We start from the raw sequence: 26,489 nt of genomic DNA on the forward strand, positions 1-26,489 counted from the left end.
CCACCAAGGAGAAGGAGCTGCATTCTACTGCCTCAAGTTCACTTGCATCCTTGAGATAAACACCTCCAAACTGAAGATAACCTTCTCATAGCCTTTCAGATAAAACTACCCTGAAATTTTGAGAAGACTGACCCATAGACGAAGCTTAGAGAAGTCGTTTACGAAGGAAGTCAGGAAAGAAAATACACCTACACCTAACTTACTGACTATTTCATTATCTGACATTTTACATTTATGACAATAGTAAAAAATCTAATATTTTGCACATTAAGAACATACGTCTGGCAGTAGCAAACATCAAGGTACAAAGCAAAAGTAACGTAGGCTCTGTTGGTTAAGGTTGTGTGTCAGTGTGGCTGGGTCATGATTTTCAGTTTGGCAGTTATGTAGTGATGTATTTTGACAGTTATGTAATGATGTATTCATCCTCCATTTTGTGCTCTGATGTCATCCTCTATTTTTGCATAATGCCAATTTTTGCATAATGACCTGGTCTTTGGAACCTAAGCATGTCAGTTAGTGAGGAGTGGATGTAAAGTCATTTGAAAGAGACAGAGAGAAAAGTCCAAAGTGTAGGAAAAGAAGTAGAAGAATGCAAAACTAAGCAAGGAGGAAATTTCAAGGAAGAAATAGTTGACATTATCAACTCTCTCAACCACACCACAGCTCTTGAGTTAGAAATGACAATGCTATTATGTCATTTGTGTAGAACACACATTCTCAACAAGGCAATATCAAAACTGGATCTTGAGGGACCAAGAAGTTCTTAGATATTACAATGGTTTGTGGCCCTCCAAAGGACTATAGTACATAAACAGATATGCAGTATAGCTCTGTTGTTAAAATTTCATGTGGCGGTATGACAGTTAAAGTTGTGTATCAGCTTGGCTGAACCATGATTCTTAGTGGTTTGGCAGTTATGTAATCGTGTAATTTGGCAGTTATGTGATGATTTAGTTATCCTCCATTTTGTTATATAATGTGATCACCTCCATGATGCAATCTGATGTGATCAGCCAATCAGTAGTAAGGGGCATTTCCTCAGGGGTGTGGCCTGCATCCAATATATATGAATGTTCTGGCAAATCTTGCTGGCTTTGCTCACTCTGAATCCTTCATTCAGCTGATCATCATCTGATCTCTGGTTTGTGAGACTTGAGCTAGCAGCTTACCTGCCAATCTTGGAATTTTTCAGTCTCTGCAGCCTGTGAGCCAGTGGCCTACCGACTACCATCTGAACTGCTGATCTTGGGTTCGTCAGCCCCTGCAGCTACATGAGTCAGAAGAAGCCTCCGGCCTGACACCTGACCCATGGACTTGGGACTTGCCAGCCTCTACAACCTTGTGAGCCATTTCCTTCACTGGTTTTGCTTCTCTGGAGAACCCAGCCTAAGACGTTTGGTACTGAGAATGGTTCTAGAGAAACAAAATTGTAAGGATGAGTTTCCTAAATTGCTTCTCAAGTTTAGTTAACGTTGAAGATGTTGATGACTCCGCTTCTAGTAGTAAAGAGGACACTGCTAATCCATGGCATGAGGTGGCAATAGAAATACGCAAAATGTCACCACCAATAGATCAGGTATAGGTAAGAAGCTAGACTCTGGGTGATCGCATGTTTGATACCTTTCTACGATTTTGTTGTGATGAAAAATATAAGGAAGCTGGTTGGCTGGTCCTACTTTCACTACACAAAGTGGTGAAAGAAAGAGATGAGCTCAGGGCTTCAGAGTCAAGGCTGAAGCACTATATAAATGACCTCAAAGTTTCCACTTGTGCCTTGAAAGAAAGCCTTATTTCTTGTAGTAATAGAGCTGATATTGCTGAAAACCAAACCCAGAGTCTTATCATAAGAGTGGTTGAATTACAATGCTAATGAATTCCCAGCCTTGAATGGTGTGTGAAGTTAAGTGAGGGCATTGATTGAGAAAAATGGGTCCTGAAACTTGGAATGGGGACATATGGGCAGATGATCAGGAAGCTGGGGACACTGAGCCCCTAAATTCTGTTGAATCTCCCCTGCCAACAGAATCAACCCTATCACTTCCATCTTAATAGATTATTCCATCTTTGTCTGCTAAGCCACCCTCCCCAGTAAAACTGTTATCCTCTCCATCCCCCTCTGATGAGATTAACCCAGCTGTGTCTGAAGAGCCTTTGTCTGAGTCGTTCCCTGGGGAGGTGTCTGAGCCATTGCCTGGCGCATTGCCTGAGGCGGATGGCTTATAGGACATTGCTGAATGTTCTCAGAATACATCCCCACCACCCATTTTGCTTATAGATCTATAACTAGACATAAGTCTTAGTGAACCCCAAAAGGTAAAATACAAACTGTGACCCAGCTACATTCTAAGAGAACTGCTTGACTTTTCTAATACGTACAAACAGAAATCTGGTGAATATGTGTGGGAGTGGCTATTAAGGATGTGGGATAAGGGTGCAAGGAACATAAAGTTGGATCAGTCTGAGTTTATTGATATGGGCCCACTAAGCACAGGTTCATCATTCAATATCTCAGGTCAAAAGGTTAGGAAAGAATCCAATAGTTTATTTGGTTGGTTCGCTGAAGCATGGATTACACAGTGGCCTACACTAAATCAAGTTGAAGTACGAGACCTACCTTGGTATACTGTAGAAGAAGGTATCCAAAAAAAAAAAAAAAAAATCCAAAGGCTTAGGGAAATTGTCATGTTAGAGTGGATTTTTCAGGTTAGACCCACAGACCCACACGTGAAATGTCCAGAGGACACAACTGTTACCACAATGATGAGGAACAAGTTTGTGAAGGGCGTTCCAGCATCCTTGAAGACCGATGTGATTGCAATTTTATGTAAGTCAGATTTGACAGGAAGAGCTGCCCTAACTGAATTAGGACACCTAACTACGATGGGGCTGATTGGACCTCATGGTGGTAGGGGATAAGTGGCAGCACTCAATCAACAAAGACAAGGTGGGCGTGGTTACTGTGATAAACAACTGAGTCAAAGCAGTAATCAGAATAGTCTGATTCGTATGGACTTATGGAGTTGGCTACTTAGTCATGATGTCCCTAGGAGTGAAATAGATATGAAATCTACTATTTACTTGATCTGTACAAGCAGAAGAATTCTAGTTCAAGCGAATGGCAGTCTAACCTGAATTACCAGAAAAGAGAGTCAGTCAATTCCCAAACTTAAGCCAGTTTACAAACTCGCAACCTGTTTTATGAAGGAGATGCCAGGTACCCTGAAGAAGGACCCCACTGCACTTCCAAAAATGTATACCATTAATCTTTCCCCCAGACTTTCCCAAAGGGATCTACGGTGTTTTACAACAGTGACCATTCCTTGGGGAAAAGGAAATAATCAGATTTTTCCAGGATTACTGGACACTGGCTCTGAACTGACACAAATTCCAGGAGACCAAAACATCCCTGTGGCCCATCAGTCAGAGTGAGGACATATGGGAATCAGGTTATTAATGAAGTCTTAGCTCATGTTCATTTCACTGTGGGTCCAGTGGGTCCACGAATCCATCCTGTAGTTCCAAAATGCATCATTGGAATAGACATACTCAGCAACTGGTAGAACCCCCACATTGGATCCCTGACATGTGAAATAAGGTTTATTTTGGTAGCAACAACTAAGTGGAAACCTTTAGAACTGCTCCTACCTAGGAAAATAGTAAACCAAAGCAATACTGGACTCCTGAAGGAATTGCAGAGATTACTTCCATCATCATGAAGAATGCAGGGGTGATGACTGCCACCACATCACCATTCAACTCACCTATTTGGCCTGTGTAAAAAACAGATGGATCTTGGATAATGACAGTGGATTATTGAAAACTTAACTGGGTGGTAATTCCAACTGCAACTGCTGTTCTAGATGTGGTTTCATTGCTTGAGCAAATTAATACATCTCCTGGTACCTGGTATGCAGCTGTTGATCTAGCCAATACCTTTTTCTTCATACATGTTTCAAAGGACCATCAGAAGCAGTTTGCCTTCAGCTGGCAAGGGCCAACAATACACCTTCAGCATTCTACCTCAGAGGTGTATCAACTCTCCAGCACTACATCATAATTTAGTCTGCAGAGAACTTGATCGCTTTTTGCTTCCACAAGACATCACATTGGTCCATTACATTGATGACATTATGCTGATTGGATCTAGTAAGAAAGAAGTATGAGTGACTCCAGACTTATTGGTAAGACATTTGCATGCTAGAAGGTGGGAAATTAAACTGACAAAAATTCAGGCACCTTCCACCTCAGTGAAATTTCTACAGGTCCAGTGGTGTGGGGCATGTTGAGATATTCCTTCTAAAGTGAATGATAAATTGTTGTATCTGGCCCCTCCCACAACTAAAAAGGAGGTGCAATGCCTGGTGGGCCTCTTTGGATTTGGGAGGCAGCATATCCCTCATTTGGGTATGTTACTCTGGCCCATTAAATAACTCGAAAAGCTGCTAGTTTTGAGTGGGGCCAAGAATAAGAGAAGGCTCGGCAACAGGTTTAGGCTGCTGCGCAAGCCACTCTGCCACTTGGGCCATATGATCCAGCTGATCCAATGGTGCTTGAAGTGTCAGTGGCAGACAGAGATGCTGTTTGGAGTCTTTGGCAGGCCCTTATTGGTGAATCACAGCACAGACCCTTAGGATTTTGGAGCAAAGCCCTGCCATCCTCTGCAGATAACTACTCTCCTTTTGAGAAACAGCTCTTGGCTTGTTACTGGGCCTTAGTAGAGACTGAGTGCTTATCCATGGGCCACCAGGTCACCACGCAGCCTGAGCTGCCCATCATGTACTGGGTGTTGTCTGACCCATAAAGTCATAAGCTCAGATGTGCACAGCAGCACTCCATCATTAAGTGGACCAGGTATATATGAGATCGGGCCCAAGCAGGACCTGAAGGCACAAGTAAGTTGCATGAGGAAGTGACCCAAATGCCTATGGTCTCCACTCCTGTCACATTACCTGCTCCCTCCTAGTCTGCACCTATGGCCTCATGGAGAGTTTCTTATGATCAGTTGACTGAGAAAGGAAACTCATGCCTGGTTTACAGATGATTCTGTGCAGGCACCGCTCAAAAGTGGACAGTGGCAACACTACAACCCCTTTCTGGGACCTCCATGAAGGACGATGGTGAAGGGAAATCCTCCCAATGGGCAGAACTTCAAGCAATGTACCTGGTCGTTCACTTTGCTTAGAAGGAGAAATGGCCAGATGTATGATTATATACTGATTCATGGGCTCTGGCCAATAATATGGCTGATTGGTCAGGAACTTAGAAGGAACATGATTGGAAAATTGGTGACAAGGAAGTATGGGGAAGAGGTATATAGATAGACCTCTCTGAAAGGGCCAAAGAAATGAAGATGTTTGTGTCTCATGTGAATGCTCACCAAAGGGTGACCTCAACAGAGGAGGATTTTAACAATCAAGTGGATAGGATGACACGTTCTGTTGAAACCACTCATCATCTTTCCTCAGCCACTCCAGTCATTGCCCAGTGGTCTGATGAACAAAGTGGACATGATAGCAGGGATGGGGGTTATGCATGGACTCAGCAAAATGGATTTTCACTTGCTAAAGTTGACTTGGCTACAGTCACTGCTGAGTGCCCAACCTGCCAGCAGCAGAGAACAAGACCAAGTCCCCAGTATGGCACCATTCCTCAAGGTGATCAGCCCTCAACCTGATGGCAGGCCTTGATTACATTGGACCACTCCATCATGGAAATGGCAGCATTTTGTTCTTACTGGAATAGACACTTACTCTGGATACAGATTTGCCTTCCCTACACTCAATGCTTCTGCCAAAACTACTATCCATGAGCTTACAAAAAAAAATTACCATGTAGTCAATTCTAACTCATAGTGACCCTATAGGACAAAGTAGAACTACCCCACAGGCTTCCGAGGAGCAGCTGGTTGACTTGAATTGGCTACCTCTTTGTTAGCAGCCAAGCTCTTAACCACTCTGCCAGAGAATGCCTTATCTACTGCCATGGTATCCCACATGGCATTGCCTCAGATATAGGGACTCGCTTCACAGCTAATGAAGTGCGGCAATGGGCCCATGCTCATGGAATTCACTGGTCTTACCATGTTCCCCATCATCCTGAAGTAGCTGCCTTGATAGAACAGTGGAATGGTCTTCTATAGACACAAATACAGCATCGGCTAGGTGGCAGTACCCTGCAGGGTCAGGGTAATGTTCTCCCACAGGCTGTATATGGTTTAAACAGGCATCCAGTATATGATGCTGTTTCTCCCACAGCCATGACTCATGGGTCGAGGAATCAAAGGGTGGAAATGGTAATGTCACTACTCGCTATTACCCCTCGTGACCTACTCATAAAATTTTTGCTTCCTGTCCCTGTGACCGTATGCTTGCAGGTCTAGAGGTCTTAGTTCCAAAGGGAGGAATGCTCCCACGTAGAGACACATCACTGATTCCATTGAACTGGAAGTTAAGAATGCCACTTTGGCTCCTTATTGCTCTAGATCAACAGGCAAAGAAGGGAGTTACCGTACTGGCTAGTGTGGTTGATCCTGTTTACCAAGTGAAAATCAGATTGGTATTGCATAATGGATGTCAAGAAGAGTATGTCTGTAATACAGAAGATCCTTTAGGGCATCTCTTAGTACTACCATGCCCTGTGATTAAAGTCAGTAGAAAACTCCCACAACCCAATTCTGTCATGCCTGCGAATGGCCCAGACACTCCACGAATGACGGTTTGGGTCACCCCACCAGGCAAAGAACCATGACCAACTGAGTTGCTTGCTGAGGGTAAAGGGAGTACAGAATGGTGGTGGAAGAAGGTCGTTCTAAATTAAATACCAGCTATGACTGCGTGACCAGCTGCAGAAATGAGGACTGTAATTGTTATGAGTATTTCTTGTATGTGTGCATCAAATATTTTTGCTTTCTTCACTTATAAAATATAAGATGTAAACGAGACTAGCGTGTTTTCAGTTGTGTGTTTGTTGTATTGTGTTAGGCACAAGTATGACTTTGTAGTTGTCTTTATTTTTTTATTTAGGGATGGTGTATGGTGTAAGCAGATGTGAACAGGTGCCAAATTGACAAGCGCTGGACTATGATGGTTAATGTGTGTCAACTTGGCTAAGGAGCCCTGGTGGCACAGTGGTTAAAGCGCTTTACTGCAAACTAAAAGGTCAGTGGTTTGAAACCACCAGTGGCTGTGCAGGAGGAAGATGTGGCAATCCACTTCTATGAAGATGCATAGCCTTGGAAACCCTATAGGGTCACTATGAGTCAGAATCAACTCAACGGGAGTGGATTTGGTCAACTTGGCTGGACCATGATTCTCAGTGGTTTGGCAGTTATGTGATGATGTAGTTTAGCAGTTATGTAATAATGTAGCTTGGCAGTTATGTAATGATGTAGTTATCCTCCATTTTGTGATATAACATAATCACTTCCATGATGTGATCAGATGTGGTCAGCCAATCAGTTGTAAGGGGTGATTCCTTGGGTGTGTGGCCTGCATCCAATATATACGGGCATTCTGGCAAAGCCCGTTGGCTTTTGCTCACTCTGAACCCTGCATCCAGCCCACCATCTAACCTCTGGCTATTGGGACTTGCGCTAGCAAGCTTAGCTGCCGATCTTGGGATTTGTCAGCCTCAGCAGCCTGTGAGGGTGCGAGCAGCCTGCCGTCTGATCTGCTGATCTTGAGTTCATCAACCCCTGCAGCTACATGAGTCAGGAGAAGCCTCTAGCCTGATGCATGACCCATGGATTTGGGACTTGCCAGCCTCTACAACCACATGAACCATTTCATTGAGATAAATCTCTCTCTCTCTTTCTATAAGACAGGAAGGGAACTGATTAGGAAAAAAAGTCTAAAACAGCTCCTTACAGGGACAATAATGAAATAAAAGGTTGAGAAACACTGGTGTTTATCTTCCAAACCAGGACACTTCTGAGAATGAAGTAGGTGCTATTTATATTGATACTGGCATAAAGCAGGATTGTCCTCATCAATTATGGGACAACTTGGAATTTCCATAGTACTTTGTTAACTCTTCTTGGCTGCTAACCAAAAGGTCAGCAGTTCGAATCCACCAGCTGCTCCTTGGAAACTCTTTGGGGCAGTTCTACTCTGTCCTGTAGGGTTGCTATGAGTCAGAATCGACTTAATGACAATAGGTTTGGCTTTAGGGGTTTTTTTTTATTAACTCTTAGGACTCTTCTAATTTACTGTTTTTTAGTTACTGGATCTTTTAACTTTTTTATCTGGGATGCAAATCCCTTGGGAGCAGGCACGGTAACTCATTCTTTGCTACCCTGCCTTACCTCTCACCATTTCTTCTTGAGCATCATATGGTCTCACCTGCTGAACTACTTGTTTTTCCCTGGACAACCCACGCTCTCTTGTCCTCTTTCACCCCAACTGGCCTCGCATTTACCTTTTCCGTGGCTGATTCTTGTCCTTTGGAGCTTTGTTCAGACATCATCTGCTCTGTGAATCCCTCTCTGACTTTCTAAGGTTGGGTTAGGCCCTGTGCATACTGTAGAGTTGTACAATCCCATATGGTTACCACTAGCCACAAGTGGCGATTAGGACTTGAAATGTGGCTAGTCTAAATTAAGACATGCTGTAAGGGTAAAATGCCCACTGGATTTTGGAGATTTAATATGAAAAAAGAATGTAAAACATTTCATTAATACTTTTTAAATACTGATTACATATTGAAATATTTTGGATACATTGGATTAAATAAAATACATTGTTGAATTTCACCTGTTTCTTTTGCTGTTACTTTAATATGGCTTCTAGAAAATCTAAAATTACATACATAGTTCGTGTTACATTTCTTTTGGACAGTAATGCTCTTGACTATTTATCACACAGATGGCCCTTGAGTCTCTTTTCCACTGATACTCTCTAGATAATTTTAACCAGTCTCAGGGTGTTAGACGCCATCATAAACGGACAACTCCAGCATGTACCTGAATCTCAGACTCACACCCAACTGTCTATCCAATATTTTCTCTTAAATGTCAAATGAATGTTTCAGATTTAACATGTCCAAAAAAAACTATTTTCTCCCCTAAACCTATCCTTCCATCTTCCCTCTTAAAGTACCTACTCTAGCGTCTCAGGCCAAAAATCCTGAAGTAATTCTTGACTCCTATTTTTCTTTCTCACACAATACATTCAGTCCATCAGGAAATTGTTGGTTCTACCTTCAGAATATCTCCAGAATTTGACCACTTCTTACCCCCTCTCCCACTGCCATCCTGGTCCAGGCCTCCATCTTGTTTCTCTTGTATTATTGTCCCTAAAGTCTGTTCCCTGCGTAGCAGCCAAAGTGACCTTTTCAAAACCTGAGTTAGATCACCTCAGCCTCCTCAAAACTCACTCAGAATAAAATCCAAGTTCCTGACCATGGCCCATGAGGCGCTCAGTAAGCTAGGCCCTGTCTCCTCTTTGATGCCACCCACCACGCTCCCCAGCTCACTCTGCTCCCATCTCAGGCCTGGTCACTTGCTGTTCTGTCTGGAATGTCCTTCCCCAGGTAACTGGATAGTTTGCACCCTCTTTGCAGTACTGTCATTTCCAGTTGTTTCCCTAACCAGACAGTAAGCTCTTTGGGGGTATGCTTTATTATTCATCCTTAAATCCCTTTCATCTAATGCAAAGCCTGGCTGCAAAAGCAGCTCTTTGCAGAGTTTATTGCATGCGTCCCTTCTAGCAGGAGGACCTCCCACCACATATGTCCTTTTACTCTGCTGATTTTCCTTCTCACTTCTCACCACCTAACATCGTGTATACGAAGCTGGCTTCACGGGCCAAGGCCATCACACTGGGTCCTGCGCTTAGAAGGAACCCTGCACTTGGGGTTTGATGTTCTGCAGTTATCTAGAAGTTCTTAATGATTTTGTCTTTGAATTTGTGTTTGGTAAGTGAATCTGATGGGACAATGGAACACATGCCGGGGAACTTGGAACCTCAGCTCATACATGGTGGTGCTGCCTCCCATCACCTCTGCCTCCCTGGCCTCATTCTCGGCTGCCCTCTCCTGTCCCACCCAGCAACCCCTGCCACTTCCACCTCTGGCTGGGGCTGGGCACAAGCAAGGAGAGGGTCTGAGCTGTGGGGTGAGGCCTTGACCACCTGTGGGGGTCTGCATTCCCCCAGTGAGCATCCCCATATCCGAGTGTGACATTTAAATAGCAAATAAAAAACACCACAAAAAATTGAGAGACCATAGGAGAAAAGATTTTTCCTGTTTTTTGAATGAGGGCCCTTGCATTTTCATTTTGCACCAGAGCCCACAAATTGTGTATCTAGCCCTATATATTTCACTCATCCCAGTGGCATAAAGTGCCATAAGGACTTGGACTTTGTTTACTGCTATTCCCTAGTGCTTGGAAGAGTACCTGAACGTACTAGACTCTCAGTGAACGTTTGCCAATGAATAGAAAAGCAACCCGCAGTACTGTAACTTCCAGATGTTTCCCTAACCAGACAGTAAGCTCTTTGGGGGTATGCTTTATTATTCATCCTTATATCCCTTACGCCTAGTCCAAACCCTAGTGTACCACAGGTGCTCAGACATTTGTTAAATGACTGTAACAACATAAAAGACAGTAGGACCTGCTAACCTAGGCATCAACAAGCTGTAGCTTTAATTGCACCCTGTCTGCTCCAGGAAAAGATGTATCTGGCCTTAAGTGAAATGAGATCCGGAAGGGCAATCTGAGATATGCTGAATTAAAAACAGAAGTGGTTTTTATCAGGAATGCCCCCACTCTTTCTGATTCTGAAACCCCTGAGGAGCCTGCAATGGCAATGATGCCTACCTGGTTAGAAGAAAATATAACAATGTAAACATTGTTAGGTACTATCCAGTCGGTTCAGACTCATAGCGACCCTGTGTACAACAGAACGCTGCCGGGTCCTGTGCCGTCCTCACACTGGTTATGCTCGAGCCTATTGTTGCAGCTACTGTGTCAACCCATCTCGTTGAAGGTCTTCCTCTTTATGCGCTGCCCCTTTACTTTACCAAGCATGACGTCCTTCTCCAGGGACTGGTCCTTCCTGATAACGTGTCCAAAGTATGTAAGATGAAGTCTCGCCATCCTTCCTTTCCTTTAACAATGGAAATAGGATTCAATAATGTTAATGTCCACAACTGCTATTCAGCAGTGTGCTTGCTTGCTCTTTTTCTAGTTTCTATTGTTTCATCTTTCCTTCTAAGACTAACTTATGTGGTCTCGTCCAGAGTTTTAATGTATTCTGGATATTTTTAACCTCCCCCAAAACAAAACAAAAAACACAGAAATCTTTATTGTTTCCCTCCATTGCTCATAAAGGATACTTAAAATTAATCTCTGAGAAAAATTTTAGCGTTCACTCCATCTCAGGAAAATATAAGCCAAAGACTTAATTAAAAACCGTTTAGAAAGGCTATAAGTATATCCGGCAAAAAAAAGATTTATATGCAAATGTGTAAGCCAATGATATTTATGATCAAGAGGGACAAGATTCCTTTATGGGAGAAACAGCGAACAAGCACCAAGGCCATATGCCACTCTGGATTATAGGCCTCATTTATTTTCAAAACTTTTGGAGAAGATAGTGGCCTTGCTATAAGAGGCATTAAAATGACAACTTTCCAATTGTGAATAGAGATCAGCATTTAAGAAATGTTTCTTTTTAATTTGAGAAAGACTGTCGGAATGAACTTCTTTGAAAACAGTGATACCCTGTTTTTTGCGTGTTTACCATCAGGCTTCATGAAAACTGCACCTCCAGTGGACAGTCCAAACTTGATCTTTAGTTTGAGTGTTGCCATTAGTGTGATGTAATATGGAAATTTCTATTGTAATGCATTTCATTATAATTCAATTCTGGGCCCTGAAGACAATGTTTGTAGCCAGGTCCCCTCTCTTTCAGCCCCTAGAAATGTGTGTCATAACTGCCAGAAGGTCTCTTTACCTTGTGATTCTTTACTAAAAGGACAGTGATTTTCATCTATGTTTATAAACTTCTAAATGTACGCGCTGTACATATCCGTCCTGGTTCTTCAAATCCTTGTTAAAGACATGTCCTAAATGCTAACGTTATTAGCATCATAGCCAACAACAGATGTTATTGAGGTTTTTCTCACTAGTCTTAACCGTTTGAGGTATTGATCGCTTCCACATATTCTGGATCATTCCTCCATTTTCCTTCACTAAAAAAGAGAAGGACATGTTAAAATAGGAAATCCTGGTGGCGTAGTGGTTAAGTGCTACGGCCGCTAACCAAGAGGTCAGCAGTTCAAATCTGCCAGGTGCTCCTTGGAAACTCTATCAGGCAGTACTACTCCGTCCTATATGGTCGCTATGAATCGGAATCGACTCGACGGCAGTGGGTTTGGTTTGGGCTCATGTTAAAATAAATAAGCATTCACCCTGAAAATGGAGAAAACAAGCTTTATTATAATGATTAGAGATTCTGTGCACGGTAAAGATATCATATGAATCTTGTTTCTCCTATGTTTCATGACAGAATTAATTTAAAGTTTTATTGTAGACTAAAGCATCCAAAATACTGTGGTACATATGTAGCTACGAACATACGAACACTTCGATGCACAGAGCTCATTTTTTTCTTTAAATAGGCAGTCAGCATTTTGAGTCATAAAAGAACAAATTAAGAGAATATATCAATGTCAGAGAGCGCAAGACTTAGTGTTCTATACACAGATGTACAAAACAGACCTATAAAGATGGAATGTACAAAATTAAAAAAAAACAAACCAGGAAGCAAAAAACCTTCAAACACAGGAGTGAAAGGCTATAGAATTGAGAATGATAAAAGAGTTCCATTACAAGAATACACTCTGCTGATGACAGAACATTCCTGTGTCATAAAGCAAAAGCGTTTAGATTAAGGCCGTGTTGCTTTCAAAAGTTAATGGAAGTGCTGTACATTCATTAGAACAACATAGCCAATTCATTAACCTACACTAGAATATTAATAACTTTCATACATTCTCCACAAACAGACCACACAATCACCGGCACACGATTCACCTTCAGAAAGTTTTTAAGATTAACATCATGATTTGTAGCTTACTGTCATTTCGAACAAAACAAAAAAATTATTTATTTATAACAAACAGATCTTTAATGGGCACTTAGTTTCCTTTATGGCAATACTAGATTCTTAGTTATCAAAAATACTAAAATAATTGTAAAGTTTAAAACCCTGCAACATTTACAGAATGCAACAGTATTACGACTTTCATTTTTAAGCAAAATTAGACGTTTGCATCAAATAGCTGCAATTTTACCCAACCTGGAAGTGTCTTGTTTTTAAATTATTAAACTAAAAACACTCCTCCCTTTGCAGAAGCTGGCAGATAGAGAGGATACTACAGAGTCCAAATGTACAAAAGGATTCTTCCCATTTGAAGTACTCTGCAGATTGCCTGACGTTTATTTGGTATTTCTTCCAATTAACTCAGGTATTACCAGAAGCATATATGTTAACCCTTGAATGCTAAGCATCCACAGATACTTGCTATTCCAGTTAACTCCGAGTTAAGACATACCCTGTATATTTACTGGCAGAAGCAAGTGTGTTCTAGTTGCATGGATCTGGAGTATCTGTTTGCCTCAAATCTAGTGGTTAAACGAAGAGTAAATTGAAATTAAGGAAACTTGGGGACTTGTTTAGTTACTGGAGACTGAAGTTTGATCAAAATATGAGTAAAAAAAAAAAATCAAACACTACATAAAGGATTCTTATTCATGTGTTTCTGGGTGGTCAGTCAAACAACTCCCGATGGCCCATGGCCCCATGTCCAGCAGGAGAGCTCTGTATCGGGAGGAAGTCATTGTCACTGACCTTTAAATTCTAACTGGCAGTGTTTTGCCATAAGTGCCCGGGGGGAAATTTAATGAGTAATATTTCAGTGCTACTTATCATGAATGTGTAACAGGTTCTGTACATTTGACAAAGAGGAATCAAACTATAACGGTAGCCCAGAAAAAAGCCACTTCTTTTAATATCCTTCTCAGTTTACCAGAAACCACTTTCAATAGGATATGACAAAACTTCATTTAAATCTTATCTCTTTGTATCTTATCAGCAGCACGTTTTCCCCCAAAATATGCTTACCGAGAAATACAGTAAATGCAAATATGTATCCAAGTATGAAATGGTATCTATACTTCAACATATATGATTAAGATGTTTTATTGGAGAAAAATATTGTGTTTCCTGGAGTGTCTATAAGCACGTGTATTAGTAGCAGATGGTGGAATAGGTCTGAATCAGAGTATCTATTCTTTCATTCCAGTTTGTCCCAATATTGACATGTAAAAAATTAATTTTGCATCTAATCTACTATTTAGATGTCCAGCCTGATACGATATGATGGCTGGTTAGTTTATAAGGTCATTTCTAAGTTCACAAATACAATTTAAATGTTGTGCAAAAACCTTAAACTAGTCTTAAGATCAATAGCCTGTGACAGAATCTAAACCCCAAACCCACTGCCGTCAAGTCAATTCCGACTCATGTTGCCCCTAGAGGACAGAGTAGAACTGCCCTGCAGGGTTCCCAAGGCTGTAATCTTCACGGAAGCAGACTGCCACATCTTCCTCCCGCAGAGCGACTGGTGGGCTTGAACCTCTCACCTTTAGGTTCTCAGCCATGCACTTAACCACTGTGCTACCAGGGCTCCTTAGAATGTAAACAGGAAGCCGTTTTTACTTGTGGAAATAAACTAAAATTAATTTAACCAACTGTACAAGTTTTCTCTTAAACAGTCTAAGAACTATCAAGAGTCTAGCCTATCCTCGATGCAGAATGCTAGGAACAGGCAGAATGAAATGCCATCCCCAGAAGGTAAGCTCCAAGAGGGTGGAGATTTTTGTCTGTTTTATCCATTTCTTTTATAATCCCAGTGCCTAGAACGGTGCCTGGCACCTAGTAAGCACTCAGTGGATATGAATGTTTAAATTCATACGCTCATTTCACTGACGTTAGGAAAGAGCTTCTTAGTTTAACATTCTAAAAATGCTATTGAATTTTATAACCTTATCAGAGACAGGCTCAAATATTTTTCAAACTCTACCTAACTAAAAAAAAAAACTAAACCTAAAAGCCAATCTTCACGAAAAAAAATTTTTTTTCAGAGGTTAGTTTGGGCATAGTAGATTTAACAAACAATTGGAAGTAGCTAGATTTTCCCTTTAAAAATTTTAAAATCCCATAATAAGAAAATGAATTATAAATTAATAAGCAATAAACATCACATTCATATAATTATACATATGGGAAATGTTTTCTTGTAGTACAGTTCTAAGGTGCTTTCAGTGAAAAAGACCCCAAAGGCATTATCAAAAATGCCACACATGACACCCTATTTGGTAGAACTGAATAGAAAATTAAACAGTGGAAGTAGACCGTATCTTAATGGACAGTATCAATGACGGATTGACTATTCTCAAAATGCACTGAAACTTACTTCAAATTAATTTTAATTTTAAATTAAACATAAGTTGAACTTTCATTTTCTTTTGACTTTTTTTTTTTTTTTAAAGAGCACAGAAGGCCATTTCTGACTAAAAGTCAGCCACCACCACCATTCCTGTAAAAGGGCAAAAACCGATCTGCTTTAGGGCTTGCTCCGCTGGGCTGGCTTGAAAACGCACGGTCAAGGAATGTGCTAAAGACGGGCCAGACGACACCCCTCTGTCTTCCAGAGTGCTGCCTATTTCGATACACCAAAGATTCAGCTATGTATTTACTTAAATATATTATACATTCTACCTTACCCTAATCATGTATACATAGTCCCCTAACACCTCTACTACTCATTAAACAATGATAAATAACCATAACATGCCCTTACCTGTAATGCTTTTGACATAACACAACTTTGGTAACACTTGCTTTCTAAGGGGAAAACCATTCATCAATCACATGCCTTTGGTCGACACCATCAGTCCTCCAAAGGGCTACTTATGGCTCTCTGTCCTAGGATACTGGTGTCCTACTACATGTGCTGACATTTTGCAAGAGGTAAAGCTTTCGCTTTCACAAAGTGGAAAAGGAGAGACACATGTGAGGACATGGCACCTACAATGTGACTAACCTTTTCTTGATTACTACATTCCAGTGCGTTCATCTGGAGTTCCTGGGGCTGTTTGTTTACCAAAAGGTAGCATGACTCTTGTAATATGCTTTTCAAAGCATTAGGAATTTCAGGTCTCCCTGAAAATGCAGTCTGTGTTCTGACGCAAGGTGAGCACGAAGAGAAGGTGAAAGAATGCACAAAAAGGATCTTTGATCTACCCCAGAAAAGTCGGGACGTGTGCACTTGATTCTTAGGTGCTAAAGTCAAGGCCTGCCAATCCGAACTGGGAGATTTTTGTGAGACAGCCTTATTTTTTTAATGGCCAAAAAATATGTCATGAGAGTAATAGCTACTGTGAATGTGAGGTTAGAAGACTCCCTGGGTCTTGTGACCTGGGTTAAATAAAGTATATTAACTGCAACAGATTTTGTTCTTGTTTTGTTTTTGGAAGCTCTGAGCAAAAGCCACCATTCACAGGATTAACAAATACCTTTAAATATTCTACTTTTTAAAATGTTTGTTTGATTTGGAAAATGAGTTTTAACTACATAAATTCCTGTTCTATAAGCCATAGTTCACAGGTGTAAAACTTTGCAGGTTTTATAGATTCAGTAGAAGAGTTTGTTTTAACCCTAAAGGTGAGTTATGGAAATCAGATATGCAGTCTTAAGGAAATTGTTACATTCAGACGTAACCTTGGAAAGTCCACCAGTGAGTCCTTCTAGCACAAAAAATCTAGTCATAATCTGGTCCCGCGCTGAGAAACCCATTCCAGTTTATAGTGCAAGACCTTTGTAAGGGGGTGTCCAGCTGCCCGCCGTTACTGTAAGTATCGATAGACCTTGAAACAATGATTTCCAGAGTCTGCAACCACAACATGGCCATCTGAAGTTAGGGCCAGGCCCTGGGGACCATAGAGTGGGTCAGCAGATGTGTTGATGTAGGACAAAAATGATCCGCTTCCATCAAAAACCTGTAAAATACATAAAGTCAGAGTGTTACAGGAAAAAATATAGTAATATGCCAAAAGAGAAGTTAGAACACCTATTGATGTTAATATTTTTTGTTGTTGGCTTGCTATTGATTTTTTGTTGCTGGCTTATGACTCTGGAGAGACCCCATGTGTTACAGAACAGAGCTGCTCCATAGGGTTTTCTTAGCTATGGCTGCTACCCAAAGGGTCGGCAGTTCGAATCCGCCAGGTGCTCTTTGGAAACTCTATGGGGCACTTCTACCCTGTCCTATAGGGTCGCTATGAGTCAGAATCAACTCGACGGCACTGGGTTTGGTTTTTTGGGGTAGTCTTTACACAAGCAGATCGCTAGGCCTGCTTCATCTGCAGTGATGCTGGGTGGATTCCCAACGGAACCTTGTGGTCACCAGCCCAGTGCAAAGCATTTGCACCACCCAGGGACCTTTGATGCTGATGTTTTTAATATCAAAGCATGTACGCACCCGGAAGGTTTGTTTAGGTCACTATCATATACAAAATCCTCCCTCCACTTACGTTGCTTTTTTTCCTTTTCCTCTGTGCCCCATAGTCACTGACACAGAACATGCCATTGGCTGCCAGACCTTGCTAATGTTCCTACAGTCGTCATAACAAGTGTTTGGTGGGAACAGCCCCTGATGGTGCTTGAGAAATGAAGGCCCCTTATTTCTCACTGTCGGCCTTCATGTCTTCCCCTTCCATCCTCACATTCCCCTTTCATTCCCAATCACAAGGGAGAAAAATCAGCAACCAGACCACAGAAGACTGGTCCTGATCCATAACAGACAATGAAGAAAATAGAGATTTTTTTTCTCTGTCTTTTCAGAAAGGAGTGAGTTTTTAAGAAGTCAATGGTTTAAGATGTACCTCTGGATATCAAGTTGTCTTCCTTTGGTATGTAAGCTTGTTAACCCAAAACCAAACCCATTGCCACTGAGCTGATTCCGACTCACAGGGACCCTACAGGGCAGAGTAGAACTGCCCCATGGGGTTTCCAAGGTCATAATCTTTATGGAAGCAGACTGCCACGCCCTTCTCCCTCAAGGGGCAGCTGGTGGGTTCCAACCATCAACCTTTTGGTTAGCAGCCAAGCACTTAAATGAATAAACCCAGGCCTTTAAATTTCTCCTACCTTACAACACCCACGCTGGTTTCTTTTGATCATTTTGTTTGGCCAAAAAACGGCAGAGTACCAAGGCACGTTATATGCCAAGGTCACGATATGAACAGCTTAGCATCTGTGCTGCTACACAGAACTGCTTCCTGAATTTTATCCCCTGCCTGGCTGCTATAGAAATGGAGGCTATCTGAATTGTGACCACTAGTCTAATACATTTCTTATCAGATATAGAATGCTTCTTTTAAATGTAGGCATTTATTGGGATAACTAAGCAAGATAAATATATTGAAGAAATAAACATATTTTGTTTTACATTTATAATCTAAATTCTTTTTCTGAGAAGGAGATGCAGAGAAGAGTCAAGCAGCTAATCTTTGTTGGCCAGGCAGACACACTGACTGCAAACCGTCAACAACGATGTACAGGTTTTTGTGTAGCTAGTGTCTGTCAGTTTGTTGTACTGTGGGGACTTGTGTGTTGCTGTGATGCTGGAAGCTATGCCACCAGTATTCAGATACTAGCAGGGTCACCCACAAAGGACAGGTTTCAGCTGAGCTTCCAGACTAAGGCAGACTAGGAAGAAGGACCCAGCAGTCTACTTCTGAAAAGCACTAGCCAGTGAAAACCTTATGAATAGCAGCGGAACCCTGTCTGATATAGTGCTGGAAGATGAGCCCCCCCAGGTTGGAAGGCACTCAAAAGATGACTGGGGAAGAGCTGCCTCCTCAAAGTAGAGTCAACCTTAATGACGTGGATGGACTAAAGCTTTCGAGACCTTCATTTGCTGATGTGGCACGACTCAAAATGAGAAGAAACAGCTGCAAACATGCATTAATAATCAGAACCTGGAACGTACTAAGTATGAATTTAGGAAAATTGGAAAACGTCAAAAATGAAATGGAATGCATAAACATTGATATCCTAGGCATTAGTGGGCTGAAATGGACTGGTATTGGCCATTTTGAATTGGACAATCATGTAGTCTACCATGCTGGGAATGACAACTCGCAGACGAATGGTGTTGCATTCATTGCCAAAAAGAATGTTTCAAGATCTATCCTGAAGTACAACGCTGTCAGTACTAGGATAATATCTATATGCCTAAAAGGAAGACCAGTTAATATGACTATTATTCAAATTTATGCACCAACCACTAGGGCCAAAGATGAAGAAATAGAAGATTTTTATCAGCTGCTGCAGCCTGAAATTAATCAAACACGCAATCAAGATGCATTGATAATCACTGGTGATTGGAATGCAAAAGTTGGAAACAAAGAAGAGGGATCAGCAGTTGGAACATATGGCCTTGGTGATAGAAACAATGCCGGAGATCGAATGATAGAATTTTGCAAGACCAACAACTTCTTCATTGCAAATACCTTCTTTCACCAACATAAACGGGCGAATATACACATGGACCTCACCAGATGGAACACACAGAAATCAAATTGACTACATCTGTGGAAAGAGACGATGGAAAAGCTCAATATCATCAGTCAGAACAAGGCCAGGGGCTGACTGTGGAACAGACCATCAATTTCTCCTATGCAAGTTCAAGCTGAAATTGAAGAAAATCAGAGCAAGTCCACCAGAGCCAAAATATGACCTTGAGTATATCCCACCTGAATCTAGAGACCATCTGAAGGATAGATTTGACGCACTGAACACTAGTGACTGAAGACCAGACGAGTTGTGGAGTGACATCAAGGACATCATCCATAAAGCAAGAGGTCACTGAAAAGACAGGAGAGAAAGAAAAGACCAAGACGGATGTCAGAGGAGACTCTGAAACTTGCTCTTGAGCATTGAGCAGCTAAAGCAAAAGGAAGAAATGATGAAGTAAAAGAACTGAACGGAAGATTTCAAAGGGCCTCTCGAGAAGACAAAGTGAAGTATTGTAATGACACATGCAAAGAGCTGGAGATGGAAAACCAAAGGGAAGAACACGCTCGGCGTTTCTCAAGCTGAAAGAACTGAAGAAAAAATTCAAGCCTCAAGTTGCAATAGTAAAGGATTCCATGGGGAAAATATTAAACGACGCAGCAAGCATCAAAAGAAGATGGAAGGAATACACAGAGTCATTATGCCAAAAAGAAGTAGTCGATATTCAACCATTTCAAGAGATGGCATATGATCAGGAACCAATGGTACTGAAGGAAGAAGTCCAAGCTGCTCTGAAGGCACTGTCGAAAAACAAGGCTCCAGGAATTCATAGAATATCAATTGAGATGTTTCAACAAACAGATGCAGCCCTGGAGGTGCTCACTCATCTATGCTAAGGAATATGGAAGACAGCTTCCTGGCCAACTGACTGGAAGAGATCCATATTTATGCCTATTCCCAAGAAAGGTGATCCAACCAAATGTGGAAATTATAGAACAATATCATTAATATCACATGCAAGCAACATTTTGCTGAAGATCATTCAAAAACGGCTGAAGCAGTATATCGACAGGGAACTGCCAGAAATTCAGGCCTGTTTCAGAAGAGGATGTGGAACCAGGGATATCATTGCTGATCTCAGATGGATCTTGGCTGAAAGCAGAGAATACCAGAAGGATGTTTACCTGTGTTTTATGGATTATGCCAAGGCATTTGACTATGTGGATCATAACAAACTATGGATAACACTGCGAAGAATGGGAATTCCAGAACACTTAATTGTGCTCACGAGGAACCTTTACATAGATCAAGAGTCAGTTGTTCGGACAGAACAAGGGGTTACTGATTGGTTTAAAGTCAGGAAAGGTGTGCGTCAGGGTTGTATTCTTTGACCATACCTATTTAATCTGTATGCTGAATAAATAATATGAGAAACTGGACTATATGAACAAGAACGGGGATCAGGATTGGAGGAAGACTCATCAACAACCTGCGTTATGCAGATGATACAACCTTGCTTGCTGAAAGTGAAGAGGACTTGAAGCACTTACTAATGAAGATCAAAGACCACAGCCTTCAGTATGGATTACACCTCAACATAAGGAAAACAAAAATCCTCACAACGGAACCAATGAGCAACATCATGGTAAACAGAGAAAAGATTGAAGTTGTCAAGGATTTCATTTTACTTGTATCCACAACCAACAGCCATGGAAGCAGCAGTCAGGAAATCAAAAGACGCGTTGCATTGGGCAAATCTGCTGCAAAGGACCTCTTCAAAGTGTTGAAGAGCAAAGATGTCACCCTGAAGACTAAAGTGTGCCTGACCCAAGTCATGGTATTTTCAATCACATCATATGCATGTGAAAGCTGGACAATGAATAAGGAAGACCGAAGAAGAGTTGACGCCTTTGAATTGTGGTGTTGGCAAAGAATATTGAATATACCATGGACTGCCAAAAGAACGAACAAATCTGTCTTGGAAGAAGTGAGGCCAGAATGCTCCTTAGAGGCAAGGATGGTGAGACTGCGTCTTACATACTTTGGACATGTTGTCAGGAGGGATCAGTCCCTGGAGAAGGACATCATGCTTGGCAGAGTACAGGGTCAGCGGAAAAGAGGAAGACCCTCAATGAGGTGGACTGACACAGTGGCTGCAACAGTGAGCTCAAGCATAACAACGATTGTAAGGATGGCGCAGGACCGGGCAGAGTTTCGTTTTGTTGTGCATAGGGTCGCTATGAGTCGGAACTGACTGGACAGCACCTAACAACAACATAAGTTTTCATTTGGAAGCCCTGGTGGTGTAGTGGTTAAGGGCTACGGCTGCTAACAAAAAGGTCGGCAGTTCTAATCCACAGGTGCTCCTTGGAAACCATATGGGGCAGTTCCACCCTGTCCTATAGGGTCGCTGTGAGTTGGAATCGACTCAATGGCAATGGGTTTGGTTTTTTTTTTTAAGTTTTCATTTTTCTAGGATAAATGCCCAAGAGTGCAACTGCTGGATTGTATAATAGATATATGTTTAGTTTTTAAGAATCTGCCAAACTATTTTCCAGACCGATTTTACTATTTTACATTTCCACCAGCAATGAATAAGAGATCTAGTTCCTTGAAATCTATGTTAGCATTTGGAATTACTATTGTTTTTATAATTCAGTTATCCTAATAAATATGTAGTAATATCTCATTGTGGTCTTAATTTGCATTTCCCTAATGTCTAGTCAATGAGCCCTGGTGGTGCAGCGGTTAAGCACTTGGCTGCTAACCAAAATGTCAGCAATTCAAACCCAGTGGCCACTCCATGGGAGAAAGATGTGGCAGTCTGTTTCCATAAAGATTTACAGCCTTGGAAACCCTGTGGAGCAGTTCTACTCTGTCCTATAGGGTTGCTATGAGTCAGAATGGACTCGTTGGCATTGGGTTTGGTTTTGGTGAATATCTAGCGATGTTCAACATCTTTTCATGTGTGTATTTTTCTTCATTAACCTTTTAATATGGTAAGTTACTTGGATTTTGAAATATGAAACAGCCTTGTATCCTTGGAATAAACACCAATTGGTCATGATGTGGAATTCTTTATAAATATTGTTGAATTCTATTTGCTAATACTTTGTTAAGAAATTTGCATCTATATTCATGGGGAATATTGGTCTGTAATTTTCTTTTTGGTACTGGTATTTTCTGGTTTTGGTTATCAGGATAATACTGGCTTCATAAGCTGAGTTGGGAAGGATTCGTACATTTTCTATTATCTGGAAGTGATTCTATAGAATTGGTGCTAGTTCTTCTTTAAACATTTGGTAGACTTCTTCAGTGAAACTATTTGTGTCTGGAGACTTCTTTTGGGAGAGTTCGGTGCAGTGGTTAAAGCAGTTGACTGCTAACCAAAAGGTCAGCAGTTCAAAACCACCATCGGCTCCACAGGAGAAAGATGTGGTAGTCTGCTTCCACAGAGATTTACAGCCTTGGAAACCCTATGGAATTGCTAGGATGGCAGTGGGTTTGGTTTTTGAAACTACAGGTTAAATTTCTTTAATAGTAATAAAAACCAGTTGCTGTTGAGTTGATTCTACCTTATGATGACCCTATGTGTATCAGAGTAGTTTTCATTGGCTGACTTTTTAGAACCAGGCCTTTCTCCCAAGGTGCCTCCGGGTGGACTCGAACCTCCAACCTTTTGGTTAGTGGCTGACTATATTAACCGTTTGCACCACCCAGAGACTCCTTAATAATAATACCTGTTGCCATCAAGTTGATTCTGACTCATAGTGACCCTATAGGACAGAGCAGAACTGCCCCACAGAGTTTCCGAGGAGCAGCTGGTGGGTTCAAAGTGCCAACCATTTGGCTAGCAGCCGTAGCTCTTAACCACCACACCACCAGGGTCTCCTTCATAGTAATAGGGCTACTCAAATTAATCTGTTTTAGATTGGGCCACTGGTGGAGTTTGTACTTTTTGAGGAATTGGTCAATTTCATCTAAGTTGTTAAGTACCCGTGTCTAGAGTTGTTCAGAGAATTCCCTGATTATTCTTTTGATGTCTTCATGGTCCATTTCATTACTATTAGTAATTGTGTCTTTGCCATTCTCGCCAAAAGTTTGTTAAGTTTACTGATCTTTTCAAAAATCAACTTTTGTTTCACTGATTGTATCTCCTGTTTTTCTGTGCTGAATTTCACACTCTATCTTTACTATTTTCTTCCTTCTGCTTGCTCTGGGCTTATTATGCTCTTCTCTTTCTAGTGTCTTCAGGTGGGAGTTTAGATTACTGATTTGAAACTTCTCCCCTTTTTAATGTAAGCATTTAGTGCTGTTAATTCCTTCTCAGCCCTACCGTAGCTACATCCCACAAATTTTGGCCTGCTTTATTTTCATTTTCACTCAGTCCAACACATTTCTTCACTTCCCTTGGAACTTCCTCTTTGACCCTCGGATTATTTAGCAGCATAATGTCTATAAAGGCATAAAACAAACTACAAGGAATTAGAAAGGAAAAAATGATACTGAAATGTAGTTATCAAATATTATAAAATTTTGATATAGTAATATGGGTGCCTTTTTATTAACACATTAAATAAAAAGGAATAGTGATGAGTCTAATAATCACTATAAGTTTTGTCATGATGAGCATAAATGACAACTCGAGGTATCTGCAACAACTATAATATAAAAATATCTCTGATTTCCTTTGGTGACAAAGTTGTAGGTATTGCTAAAACTATGGTGATTATTATCTATATTCATAATTGAAGGAAATGATAAATTTTTAGTTAGAAGATAGTGAAAATAAAATGTAATATTTTTGTTCACAGGTCTCCTTAATTTTACCCACAAGCCCCTTCAGCTGTGTACAATCCAGGTTAAGAAACCCTGATTTGGAGGATTTCACTCTGATTACCCCAAAAAAGAAAAAAAAAACCAACAACAACCAAACTCATTGTCATCAAGTAATTCTGACTCATAGCATGTTGCCCTTTTTCTGCTTCTCTACTTTCTTCAGTTTGGTCTTTCTGGTATGATTATCGGAGCCCTGGTGGCACAGTGGTTAAGAGTTCGACTGTTAACCAAAAAGGTCAGCAGTTCGAATTCATCAGCTGCTCCCTAGAAACCTTATAGGGCAGCTCTACTCTGTCCTATAGGGTCACTAGAAGTCAGAATTGAGTCAACAGCAACGGGTCTGGTTTTTGGTTTTAGTATGATTATCTAGGGTCTTATGACCTGACTAATGAAGAACTGGAAACCCTAGTGGTGTGGTGGTTAAGAGCTATGGCTGCTAACCAAAAGGTCGGCAGTTTGAATCCACCAGGTGCTCCTTGGAAACCCTATAGGGCAGTTCTACTTTGTCCTATAGGGTCACTATGAGTCAGAATTTGACTCGATGGCAATGGGTTTGGTTTTTTGGTTTTTAATGAAGAATGGAAAATCTTCCAGTTTAGGAGAAGGCAATTCTTCACTTTTAATAAACACCAACCATTCTAAACAAATAAATTAGCATTTCAGTCTACCTGGATCCTGCTGTTTCCCCAGTCTGCTACAATGATGTTTCCGTTGGAATCCACGGCTACACCTGTGGGAGCATTAAACTGCCCATTTCCTTCTCCGTTTGAGCCAAACTTTAACATGAACTCTCCTTCCTGGTTAAATACCTGTATGAAATATTTAACAATTATTGTTTAAATTAAAATTATTGAACCAACATTAGAGATGTTTAAAAAAATCTTCCGAGTGAGATATTTATAACAAGACCTACGATTTAAGATATTCTAAATATAAAACAAAAAAGCTAGACCCCCATATCACCCATGGTTCCACAGTTTACTGTATAAATCTGATTTTCACTTGTTAAACTACCACTTTTTTTTTTTTTAAGCTTATACCTGGTCATTAAATAATTTGTGTTAAAAATACTTTTTTATAAACTATAAAATACTATACAAATGTAAGGTATTATGAGTAAGTACAGCTATAATTTTCAACAATACCATTCTTTCTGTTTTTAAATAAACAGCCAAATTTCAAGAACCGGCAACTGTATTTTTAACAGTATGGATGATAAGTCAAAGCTGGGTCAAAGAGTAGGAGTTTTTTGTTAGATCAGATGCTCAAAATTTATTACCATTTTACTAAGTCGGTGAAACAAGGAAGAGTAGGCTGGACTTCACACTTGTAACAGGGGCATTTTGTTTAGTATGTGTGAGTGTGGGTCTGTGTATGTGAGTATGTGTGTGCATGCATATGGGTGTGAGTGTGTGTGTGAGTTGTGTGTGTGACGAGAGCAGATAAGGGACAAGAAGAGGGCTTTTGTATTTACTCTCACAAGTAATTTTTAGATAAAATACAGAGTTTAAATAAGCTTAAGACTTTGGTGAATAGACTCTTACTGAGAGAAAAGAGGCTGTTATAAGTAAATTTACCCTTATGTAAATTCTCTAGTATCTAACAGGGCCAAGAAATGGGCTGTCACGGTTAATTAAAAATTCTTATTAATAAGAGTGTTACTCTATATGTACCATATTCAGATTACTGATTTTGAGAAAATTGTAATTTTAATACAGTTATGCTTACTCTATTGTTTGCAAACAATAGAGCAAGGATAATTTTATTTTGATGATTCAGATAATACTTAAAACCAAAACCCACTGTCGTCCAGTCAATTCTGACTCAGAGCAACCCTGTTGGACAGAGTCAAACTGCCTCATAGGGTTTCCAAGGCTATAAATCTTTACGGAAGGAGACTGCCACATCTTTCTCCCACGGAGTGGCTGGTGGGTTCGAACCGCTGGCCTTTTGGTTAGCAGCCGAGCACTTAAACACTACACTGCCAGGGTAGATAATACTTAATGGTATTGAAATGTCTCTAGGTTGTTATTTTAAACTTCTATTATCATGTAGACTAGA

General features: G+C 40.8%; 1 protein-coding gene across 12 annotated transcripts in view; it reads right to left on the reverse strand.

Moving 5' to 3' along the window:
- Nucleotides 1–12,408: 12,408 nt before the first annotated feature.
- Nucleotides 12,409–26,489, reverse strand: part of TRIM2 (tripartite motif containing 2) — a 198,858-nt gene continuing 184,777 nt past the window's right edge. For all 12 annotated transcript variants that reach the window (XM_049852752.1, XM_049852744.1, XM_049852743.1 and 9 more), the window contains 2 exons: nucleotides 25,097–25,237; nucleotides 12,409–17,068 (listed from right to left, as the gene is read on the reverse strand). In XM_049852752.1, coding sequence (XP_049708709.1) covers nucleotides 16,916–17,068; nucleotides 25,097–25,237 — 294 coding nt within the window. In that variant the 3' untranslated portion in view covers nucleotides 12,409–16,915. The remainder of the gene's footprint in view (nucleotides 17,069–25,096; nucleotides 25,238–26,489) is intronic.

Source organism: Elephas maximus, chromosome 13 (genome assembly GCF_024166365.1).
Source record: "Elephas maximus indicus isolate mEleMax1 chromosome 13, mEleMax1 primary haplotype, whole genome shotgun sequence".
Lineage (NCBI taxonomy): Eukaryota > Metazoa > Chordata > Mammalia > Proboscidea > Elephantidae > Elephas > Elephas maximus.